Source organism: Anastrepha ludens, chromosome 5, assembly GCF_028408465.1.
Source record: "Anastrepha ludens isolate Willacy chromosome 5, idAnaLude1.1, whole genome shotgun sequence".
In the NCBI taxonomy this organism is placed as follows: Eukaryota; Metazoa; Arthropoda; class Insecta; order Diptera; family Tephritidae; genus Anastrepha; species Anastrepha ludens.
In genome coordinates, this window is record NC_071501.1 from 56,196,572 (window position 1) to 56,208,921 (window position 12,350).

Consider the following 12,350-nt stretch of genomic DNA (forward strand, 5'->3'; position numbering starts at 1 on the left):
CATAATATAATAATATGTCCAAGACAGAACTTTTTTAAAAGCTACGTGTGCTTTTTGTGCTTCTTAGTGTATGCAGTGCGCACTTGATGCACAGTACACATGGAGGTTCTTACATACCCGGAGCTGCGGGAACTCACCATGACACAAGCTCACCAAATATTGGCAAAAAACAAAAAAAAAAAATACTGGCAGAAATTCTGAATAATAAGAAATATTTTCATTTTAACTATTTTTGCGTCGTCGTCAGTGATTTCTTCAATTTTAGATTTAGAATTTTTGTCGAGAAAAATTTGGAATATGGACGGCTCCTGCACATGAGGTGAGATGTTTGATGAATGGAAGTACTTTGTTCCTAGAAATATAAGCTCGAACTTGTGAATGAATTTATTTTTGTTGCGCCATAAAATATTTAAACTGAATTGACGATGTTGAACTTTACTTATTGGTCTCTCAGCTGCAGTATAAAAAGAGACAAGCAAGAGCGCGTAGAAGTCAAAATAAAAATTTCCATCACTCAAAATCATTTTATTCAATAGAAAAGTTATTTAAAACAAAATTGGATGATTAATTTTGCGCCATTTTCTATACGAATATGTACTTCCATGTAATGAATTTGACTTTCATCCTGTAAAATAAATATATACTGCCCCTTAGGTTCGTTTAAATTTATATATTAAAATAGCTTTAGTGTCTAAGAATTCTAGCATAAACTTTTGTATTCTTGGCGACTACAATTTAGGTAACCTAGAATGGTCCTCGTAAGCCAATAGTAACTCATTTTCTTCAAACAAATATTAGTGGCTTTGCCGAATCATATTTATTTGAAAATTTCTCAGGTTTGGAACTGTGCAGATAAATAATCTAACAATTTCCTCTTTGCGATTCTGTATCTGGTCTTTATTACAATAATAAAAATATTAATTTATTAAGTCAGCGCCGTGATCCTTTATCTATGCTCAATTTGCATCGAATTCCACTAAATTTAGAATTTGAGTTTGTTAATATTGTATACATAAAACCTATCTGCAGTTAACAAAAATACTAGTTTTTGCAATTTTTATTTTGAAATTTTTAAAAATAAGATTCAAACAATTTGTATGAAATCATTTTATACCATTTCATTTCATTTTATAGAATTCCTTGGTTCATTAAAGAGTCTAAAGAATTTAAAAAAGAAAGAAAGATCGGGTTTCCGCCACCGCAATGAATATAAGTTTTTGAGTAGAGACCTGCATCGTCAATACCAGGAAGTTCCTCATCTTCTTGCTGATTTCTTCACTTCTAACTTCGTTCCACCGTCTGAAACCCTTCAAGATTTTATCCCTTCTGCCAATTCTCCGATTAATTTTTGATCGCTTTCTTTATAGTTGATGATGTATTGGATGGTATTCTGCATATTAGGTCGACTACGCAAACCTTTCAAAAATTGTTCCGCCTTTGTTTATCCACTCTTAATACTTTTTGACGGATCATTGGAAATGGGCGTGTTTATTGATGCTTTGAAAGTTACCTTTATGACCATTTTCAAAAAATGTACATAATAAGAATGACATGCGAACTACAGGCCTATTCGTAAATTTTCAACTGTTTCTAAACTATTTGAATACTCAACAACCCGCATGGCTTCATGACTGGTAGGGTCAAGTCACTAATCTTTCTGAGTTTTATATGTCAGCCTTTAATGATCATCATTGGTACTACCTATACCGACTTTCCTAAGGCATTTGACAAAGTTAGTCCCACACAGTTGGAGGCCCAACTAAGCTAACTTTGATAAAATCGTATATCTCCCGTCGTAAATGTGTAGCCGTTGTCGATGATATCTCCTCATATTACCGTCTGGTGTTCCCTAGGATAGTATTTTGCGCACCTTGCTCTTTGTTATATTTATTCATGGAATGTGAATACTTTCAATATTGACATTATCTTTTATATACGGACGACTTAAAAATCTATTTTACCATTCGTAGTCCGTCCAATTCGATTCCAAGCTCATATTAATGAAGTTACTGTGTGGTGTCGAAAATATTGTCTACCACTTAATATACATATGTAAGAAAATGTTTCCATGTATTTTTCTCAAAATTTCATTCCCTTTTCCTCACTTTCTACGCTCTTTGATTTATTTTCATCTAAGTCTAAATTTAAAATTTTACTTTAGAATTTTACATTTAATTTAAATCAGATACATACATACATTCAATCTGCTAAAATACTTCTACTTATAAATTATGGAAAACTAATTTTAGTGCATTAATTCTCGTAGTTTAGGTACAGAAATAGTCTGTAAGTGAAGTTTTGTTACATAAAACTTAAATAATACGTCGTGGTAATAGCTGTTAACTCGTTTTAGTAAAATTTTACAGTAGAGCGAGAAAACAGCATTAAGTAAAAACTGCAACCTACCTTCAGAATTTGAAAATTTTATTTTGTACCCCTCGTATAATCTATTCATTGATCTTATAAAAATTCATTTCTTTCGCTTAAGTATTAAATTATAAAAAAAAAGAAGTTAGAAGTTAGTTCACAGACTTTTCTTTTGAGGTACCCCATACAATAAGGTCCATAGAGATAATATCGGACGGTCTGGATGGCTAGGATATGTCACCAAAACGGCTTATCAGTATATTATGGAAGAAGTCACGCAATATTGCCATGGTATCGCTGGTCTTGCGTGGCGTTCCGCCAAGTGACTGAAACCATGTGTGTGTACTGAAGGAAGGATGCTCTCTCATTATAAACAGAAAATATTCGTTCCACTTGCGAAGATAAAATATACCGTCCACAGAAATCGCTTGCCCTCGATGATTTTTAAGAAACATAATTGGACTATGTTGCTTCATAATGCATTCCAAACCGTCAATTTGGGACTAATGTTTTAGTAGTGGGTTCTGTCCTTTAGGTGACTAATAACGGCTATTTTGATACATACATCCAATTTCAGCAAATCAGCTGATTTTTTCAAATTCATACCGTTATTTTAGTTTTCGTGATTTCGAGAACTGGATGACGCCAGCGCTACAGATAAATAAACGAAATGAAGAGCAGATATTTGTTTGTAAATATTCAGTGGGTGGCTTGGTAATAATGTGATGTAAAGAGTTTTGATTTTTAAATTAACTAATGAATAAAAACAAAATGCCACGTGTTGAACTGTGATAGGACGAATTATAACAATACCCCCGAATGCAAATTCTAGCGTTTTTTTTGTATTTTTAAATATAATATTTTAAATGTATTTTTGTTTATAATTTCTTGTCTTTCGCAATTTCCATTGCTTACGGTTCCTCTTCACAAACAACTAATTTCTCTTTCTTTTGTTTGTTTATCAGAAGTCGGAACTCACAAAAATATTAATTTTCCCAAATCAGTTTTATTATGTTATGTAATACACAAAATAGATTTATTTTTTTCTCAGTTTGACAAATTTCTTTTTATTTATTCTTTATTGTAAAAGTATAATTTTATGTGAATTCATGCATTTCTTTTTACAAATGTATGCTAATTTGACAGCTTTGCCAACCCGGCTTATATATTGTGACCTGGAAGTGCAAACCGAAATATTTTTGTAGGTGCGCAGTCTTTATATTTGTATTCTTATGCTTTATCATTTGTCGAGACTATAGCGAATCAAAACCGTAAAGCACTGGTTTTTCCCTCCGAATGAAAAGATGGTATGTGCGATATATGTATGTATGTATGTACTTTATGATTCAAAATGCTTTTGGTGACATGCAATGCATTTTCCGTCATTCTGTCATTAAAAGACATTTCTATTATTTTCATAATGATATGAATACAGTTAATGAAAAAAAGGAAATGACTTTTCAATGAAAAAAGCTTTACTTTTTTGCAAAGACATAAAGGTCGTCTGAAGTAGAACATTTGGACGTTAGAAAAGTAAATAAGAGAGCTGTCAAACTAATTTACTTATAGAATTTTCTTCTCTTGTTATAATGTTGTATTTATAATTTTGGTGTTCTTTGGTCAGCATTTTCATAGGGCTGCGTGTTCTTTTCTCAAATTGTTGCCAGAAAAGATTCCCCTAAAAATCCATCTGGTGTTCGGAGGAGGCATAAAACTGTAGTTCACTCCATTTGTGGAACAACAGCAAGGCGTACACCACTATACATATATATACATATTTGTACATATGTACATACATATGTATATTAGATGCAAAGAACATGTGTATAAAGCTTGTATACGTTCTTTGCTAGAAAAAGTTAATGCTTATTGGATTTTTTTAATACAATATGTTCCTTAATGATACATTTAAATATTTTACATTTCATTCCTATTTAAAATCTTTCTAGTTGAATTATTTAATATTTTGTTACTTAAAATCTGAAAATATCATTAAAAAACAAGTATTCTAAATTAAATGGCAAAAATATACCAACTCACTTTGTGCATTTTTATCACCACGTTTATATCATCTCACATTCGTTTCATCCGAGTTCTATATAATTATAGTCAAATCAATTACCGCCAGTGTTCCAAATGTCAATTTCCACTGTATCACTAACGATGTAACTAAGCACTTTTCTAGCCCAAGGTAATGAAAAGCGAGAACAATTTAACTGATTTCGTACTCTTACCGCAGCTATATTTTGTATGTGCGTATGTATTTGTAGTAGCATTTAAACCAACTAGCAGCCTACTACGCTATCTACTTCATCGATCTCCAGTAATGTGCAAGTGGTCCAATTCAATCGTATGCGTACATTCAAATCTCTAGTGCCTTTAATACCCTACCGTCATGTAAATAAACTGTTAAAACGGAGTTGTAGTTAATTTTTTCTAAACAGAATAAATTAATTAAATGAAAAGGGGAAAATTATGAGACTGTGTAATATGATAATATGTAATATGAAAGTATAAACTTAGTTAATTTTGATTAAAAAAAAAACTACAATATGATCTCCCGTTGGTAGTCGATATCTAAACCAACTAAAAACCCTAAACCGTTACCGATCAATTGCAATACCAGACAACTACCTCAGTAATGGCTACAATTTCAGCCTGAAATATGCTACAGTGATTAGGAAAACGAGCCGAAACGCTTACTTTTGACTTCTTACAGTAGACACCAAAGCCAACTTTATTGTAAAGTTGAGCTATCAGTAAAGAACAGTAGGCAGTTTTTCCGACCAGATATATCGTCAAGCCACTCACTGGAATTCTGATACTTACCATAATAACCTATTAAAGTATGGTTCATTCAAACATGAAACAAACAAAATACGTATGTATGTATGCATGCACACCAGGCATTAAATGAAAATATTAAAAAAATTTATATTTCCCTATCCGAAGAAGTGGGAAATTCGATTGGCGATTTTCGATTTTTCAATTGGCGCGGGTCGATTTTGGCGCCCTGTGGCAGCCATTTTGTTTTGGTGACATCTGTCAAACCTTTTGTTTATTATTCAGTTGTTTATGCCAAATCATCATGGCAAGTTAAACGATTGAACAGCACGTTCAAATGATAAAACTTTATTATCAAAATAAGTGTTCATTAACGCGAACGTTGCACGCATTGCGCCCATTTTTCGGTAGGCGTGGTGGCCGTTCCAATTTCTTATGGTCCATATTGAACCATATGGACCTAGACGACATGTGGTTCCAGCAGGACGGCGCTACGTACCACACAGCAAACGCCATTTTATTCCATTTCAACATCTACACGCCCTTATTGAAAAACCCTTTAGAAAAAACAAACGTATGCATGTATGCAACTATTTCTTAAAAATATCCCATTTTAATCGATTATTGATAGCAAAGAAAATTTCAAATAAAGGAATTCGGGCGTTGAGCGCGGAGTAGCTATGCTTGTATTCCGGCGTAAGGAATGATTGTCTCCTGTCGTCCCTTTTATTCGCCATCGTCCTAGACGACGTTATGAACCAACTGATGTTTCACCTGACATCTTGATGACCTGGACTTCACCGATGACATCTGTCTCCTCTCTCACAAGCACACTGACATGCAACCGAAGGCGGACAGACTAGTCACGCTGGCATCCACTGTCAGACTGGAGGCTATGAGAGTCAACCGCAATAAAGCATATATAGTGGTTGATGGGAGCTCAGGTGGAATTTGTCGAAAGCTTCAGCTACCACGGCTGCACTATTACGGCAGACGGTGGAGCAGATAAAGATGCCAACTACCGGCTAAACAAAGCAAGAGCGGCGATCGGCGTACTAAACTACGAATATTCAGCTCAAGTATGAAGTCTGTACTGTTGGACGTAAGTGAAACATGGCTGGTCTCCAACACCATCACATAGAGGCTACAATATTTCGTTAACAAAATGCCTCCGCATCATCTGTAGAATATTCTGGTTGAATATCATCAGCAACAACGGGCTGTGGAGATTAACGAATTAGGAGCCCAAATGGCAAATCAAAGTGGCGATGGATAGGTCACGCGCTTAGAAAACTACCAAATAACATCACGAGAATGGCAGTGGACTGGAACCCTCAAAGGAGTAGAGGTCACAGTCGGCCAAAGATCACTTGGCGTAGGTCAATGCTGCGCGAACTAGCAGATGCCGACATCACATGGGACGGCGCAAAAACAACAGCCCAGAACCGTGTATGAAAAACAATATATTTAAAGGCACAACCTGTACAAAAGCTGCAAAATATACATCATTACAAAGGAAAAACTTGACCGCTTCATTTAGGTATCAGCATTTCCCAAACTTGCTATAGCTAAAAAAACTTTCCCAAAAGTAAAAAAATAAAGTCGATAAATGAAATAAGCTCAAGCTTATGGAGCAAAACTGGTATGCATTGTCGTTGTACTTATATACATATATACAGGGTTTGATTGAAAAGTAATGAGCCTTCCCGCGCGGAGCGTCTGCCAAGAACCGGCTGGTGGGGGAAAATGATCGTTGGACCTTCCCCTTCCACTAGAAATCGGTTCCAGTTCGCTGGCAACAGCGGTGCAGCCAACAACGCTCCGCGCGTGAAAGCTGTTTTAAAAGTGTGTTAGGATTTTGCAGTGGCGAAAATGCAGCGATCGTTGGAGCAACGTTACTCGATCAAATTTTGCGTAAAGCTAAACAAAACGAGTACCGAAACCATTGGGCTTCTTAAGGAGGCTTACGAGGACCAATCTCCAGTGCCCAGGTAAAACGGTCGCACAAGTCGTTCAAGGAAGGCCGGGGGGCGCATGTCGAAATCCAAGGTCAAAACCATGCCGATCATCTTTTTCGACTCTCGAGGCATCGTCCACAAAGAGTTTGTACCTCCAGGAAGCAATTTAAACGCGGCATTATACAAATAAGTGCTACTTCGGCTGAAAAACCGCATCACCCGTGTTCGGCCCGACCTCGTCAACAATTGGACCCTTCATCATGACAATGCGCCGGCGCACACCGCCTTCCTCTGCATTGACCAAGATGGGGGTTCCGGTGCTTCCCCACCCTCCTTACAGCCCAGACACAAAGTGATTCATGCATATATTGCTCGTCGCCCCGTATCGACCAAATTACGAGTTGAAGCAACAATAGTGTCACTGCCCAATAGGTTATCTCCCGAAATAAATATCACTATTTCGTGATAGTTACACGAAAAGTTAAAAATTATTATATTAAGTATAACGTTAAAGATCCAAACAGAAGAGGACTGGGCTAATAATCATCGACTTACACAAAGAGAATATAAGAAAAAAGTACGGAAAGCCAAACTTGAATCCTATAGAAATTTCTGCAGTAACGTTGAAGAAATGAGGGAAACAGGGAGACTTTGTAAGGCCCTTCATCTAGACCGCTCAGTAAGGCTGGATTCCATTCAAAAACCTAATGGTTCATACACCATTTCCAAATCGGAAACGTTTAATGCTCTACTCGAAACCCATTTTCCGGGTAGTAGAACTCTCTCTGAAGTAGAGACTGGCATGAACAATAACGGTAACAACGGTGGAACCTCTATGTATAGCTCTATTGCTAGTCGCATAGTGACAAAAGAATCGATAAGGTTTTCCTTCTCTTCCTTTGACAACTTTAAGTCCCCTGAACCCGAAGGAATATATCCAGCAATGCTTAAAAAAGGAGGAGACATGCTGATTGAGGCCCTGAAAAGGATCTTCATAGCCTGTCTTGCATTTGGTTATATACCATCCCAATGGCGACGCGTAAGAGTGGTATTTATTCCGAAACTAGGAAAAGACGACTATTCCCTAGCAAAAAATTTTGGACCAATCAATTTGACATCGTTCGTGTTGAAAAGTCTAGAACGAGTGGTGGAGAAAAATATTCGAGTGGTGGTATTGCCGAGAAGTCCAGTTAGTAGAAATCAACACGCTTGCCAGAGTGGAAAATCATGTGAATCAGCCTTACATGATCTTGTTAGCAAGATTGAAGCCGGGCTGGAAGCTGAGGAATACACAATGGGCGTGTTCGTGGGCATTGAGGGGGCTTTTGATAATGCCACTTTCGGCTCGATATGTTCTTCTGCCGAACGACACGGAGTTAATCAAACCATTGTAAAATGGATACATTCCATGCTCTCTGAGAGGCTGTTAACCGCTGGTGAGAACAATGACGAACTAATCACCGTCAGCGCCAAGCAAGGATGTACCCAAGGGGGTGTTCTTTCTCCGCTGCTGTGGTGCTTGGTCGTAGACTCTCTACTAGCGGAGATGCAGGAACTCGCTTTTTATGTCCAAGCATATGCGGACGATGTATGTGCGTTAACATTGGATAAATCTCAAAGGAGGCTTTGTACGAAAGTGCAGAGGATTCTTGACAAAATCGATGACTGGTGCATGAGACAAGGTCTTTCCGTTAATCCGAACAAAACAACCATAGTCTTGTTTACGAGAAAACGGAAATTGGATGGACTCAGTCTTACCACACTGAAAGGTGTGACACTTGGTCTTTCCGATGAAGTTAAATATCTAGTAGTAGTCTTCGATAAGAAGCTGACCTGGGAGACACATGTTTCACTGAAGGTAAATCGCGCATTGAGGATTTTTCAGTAATACGGCAGAGCCTTTGGTAAAACCTTGGGTCTTAAACTTGCTGTGGTCCATAAGATATACACAGCACTTATCAGTCCAATTATATATAGGTATATATATGTACACCCCTTTTTGGGTGTTTGGCCGAGCTCCTTCCGTACTTGTGGTGTGCGCCTTGATGTTGTTCCACAAATGGAGGGACCTACAGTTTCAAGCCGACTCCGAACGGCAGATATTTTTTATGAGGAGCTTTTTCATGGCAGAAATGCACTCGGAGGTTTGCCATTGCCTACCGAGGGGCGACCGCTTTTAGAAAAATGTTTTTCTTAATTTTGGTGTTTTCACCGAGATTCGAACCTACGTTCGCCTACGGCGGCCACCAATCAGACCAATTATCACTTACGCTTCTGTGGTCTGGTGGCGACGGAGCATGTTTAAGTCCACAATCCGGGAACTATACAGGCTGCAAAGAAGTGTATGTTTATGCATCACGGGTGCCATGAGTACAACCTCTGGTGAGGCCCTAAATGCTATACTTGATTTGCTCCCCCTGGATCTGAAGATACAACAGGAAGCAATAAAGGCAATGTGTAGACCACCAAATCTTCTGGTGCTCCTTGGCTCGACCTTTTCAAATTTCAAATATAACGTGTTATAAACGTATTCAATTACAATCCGAGTTTTTTGAGGAAGAATAAAATCGGGTTGCGAGACGATTCTAATCCTTGAAGCTAGCGGAAACTTTGTAATTATACAATAGTAAAACTTATTGGTTATGTATTTACAAAAGAAATTATATAATTTCAGGTATATGCAATATTCCAGGCTAAAAAAGAAGCTTTTAAATATTTTTTGGATGCTCTAGCCATTTCACAACCACACTCAAGACGAAAATTTCGCCACTTAGTGATCCTTAGAGATTTCTTGGAGTGCGGATATCAAAATAGTCTTGGTAAAGATTTTAAAGTTGGTCTTTTACAATCATTTCATCCTTTCTGAAATTTAAGCCAGTCCTATGCCCAGGACATTTCACGGTACCAAGCACTAATTCAGAGAATTTGTTGTCATGTAAAATCAAGTCTCAATAGCAAAAAGTAGACCGCTTTAGTTCTTGCCGACATTGAAAAGGATTTTGACTCCGTTCGGCTCAATGGGCTAGTAATTAAACTCATAAATTTAAAATTTTCTATACAACTTATAAAGATTGTCCAAAGATTAAAAAAAATCGTTATTTCTGCGTCTATATGATATAAATAATGAATTTCCAGACCTAACAGAAGTTCCAGCTGGTGTCCCTCAAGGAACAGTTGGCATATTCATTGGTCTGACGTCCCTAAGTTCGACAACTGTCGAATGATATCGATATTTTTTATTCGCACAAGATCAAGATATAGTGAGTAAGTGCAAAGTCGAAAATTATTTTAACACATGGAAAATATTAAGTTTTATTAGCTGATAAAACGAAGTCCAGTCAATAGGCATGTTATGTGTTAAGTGATCAAACACCGTTAAATACTCGGTTAACTTAAAAATTACGCTTAACTTAAAAAAAATTCTGCTAGGTGACAGAAACTGTTAGAAAAAACTGTGTTTGAAATGAAAACAAAGTTGAAATGTTCTCTTCACGAATCATAGAACTTACCTATAAGTTTGACTTTAAATATTATTAATAATATTATTAATAATAAAATTGATATAATTAATATTAGATCTCTTTCAACATGCTTAAGCCACCAAAAATCATAATGCCTGTATTGTAGATGTACATTAATTTTGTTTTTCTCTTGAAGGTGTTATAGTAATTTATGTATAATGCTTCTGATCGCATTACCAAATCTTAAGTGTAAAGTACATTTCAGAATTAAGGTAGCATAATACATCATATTCTCGAGTTACCGTGCAGACAGAGAGTCGGTCAGTCAGTCCAAAATAAATTTTGCAGGGGTATATGAGGTTTGTTCCGAATCGAATTTTGGACTTCTCTCCTTGTTTTTTCTATATATTTTTTCTAAATACTTGCTAATAGTGCTCTTGTAGTAATTGAGAATTCTTTCTTGTTTAATTCCAGGAAAAACTCGTACGAAGGACAAATATAGAGTGGTATATACCGATTTTCAGCGATTAGAGCTCGAAAAGGAATACTGCACTTCTCGCTACATAACTATACGACGCAAAACCGAGTTGGCGCAAATTCTTTCATTGTCTGAGAGACAAGTGAAGATTTGGTTCCAAAATCGAAGAGCCAAAGAAAGAAAGCAAAATAAAAAAAATTCTGACACAACATCTTTGGCAAGCACGGTTCCCCACTGCGAACACCCAAATTCAATCGGTACAAAGCCTAAGATAGAGCCTGGTCTTCATCTTCAGCATACGTTGCATTCAATGACGACTATAAGTATGCCAACAATGGGATTGCATCACATGAGTCATCACCACCCATTTGCAATGGCGGCCCCTCCATCACATCAGCTACATACACAACGTGCTCAGATGTCTACAGCTGTAGCGAGCGTTAGTTCAATGGCACTGTGACAATATTATAATTACCTTTTACAATAGCAATTTTATTATAACCACAAATTATATATTAACAATTAACTGTAAAGGAGGTACTGATTTATACCCCCAGGACACTTATTTATATAAATATAATTGATAATATTTCACTTAAAAATTCTTATTCAGCTGATAAATGGTCCTAGTAACTAAACCGAAAAATTTAAAAAGCAGGTAGGAAATATTCTGACTGATTCGGCGAGTGTGAAAAGCCTGCGTGAACAAACCGCCATCGAATGTAGAGATCTAAAAGAAACGGCTACCAAAGATGACGTCATACAAGCAGTGAAAGAACAATTCCCAGAAATTCATGGATTAACAGATAGCACAGTTAACTCAATGCGGGTACTTCGAGATAACACGCAAGTAGCGACTCTAGTACTGCCCACCAAGCATGCGAGGAAATTGCTACAAGTAGGCAAACTACGGGAAAAGGCACCGCTAACTCGATGTTATCGGTGTCTGGAATTCGGTCATGTTGTGAAATCATGCCAAAACACAGATAGAGGTAAAATGTGCTTAAGATTAGGAACTGAAGGACATTTCGCGAAAATATGCACTGCAAATCCAAGCTGCTCTGTGTGTAAAATCAAGGGGTTTAGCGAAACAGAGCACACATTTTGGATATAATTATAAGAAAGCGATTAACAATAAAACCAGGAATGATTAAGTGTCTGCAATTAAACCTTAATCACTGTGTAGCTATTCAAGATCTCCCCAACCAAACGCTAAATGAGGATATGAGGATTGATATCGCCCTTTTGAGCGAACCGTACCACTTCAAATCAGATAGCAATCGGCGGGCATCTGATGCAAAT

At 36.9% G+C, this 12,350-nt stretch overlaps 1 protein-coding gene across 1 annotated transcript in view; it reads left to right on the forward strand.

The window, feature by feature from the left end:
• Positions 1-11,602, forward strand: part of LOC128864015 (homeotic protein caudal) — a 91,109-nt gene extending 79,507 nt beyond the window's left edge. The window contains exon 2 of the mRNA XM_054103481.1: positions 11,045-11,602. Within this exon, the coding sequence (XP_053959456.1) occupies positions 11,045-11,508 (464 nt within the window). The 3' untranslated portion in view covers positions 11,509-11,602. The remainder of the gene's footprint in view (positions 1-11,044) is intronic.
• Positions 11,603-12,350: the final 748 nt, after the last annotated feature.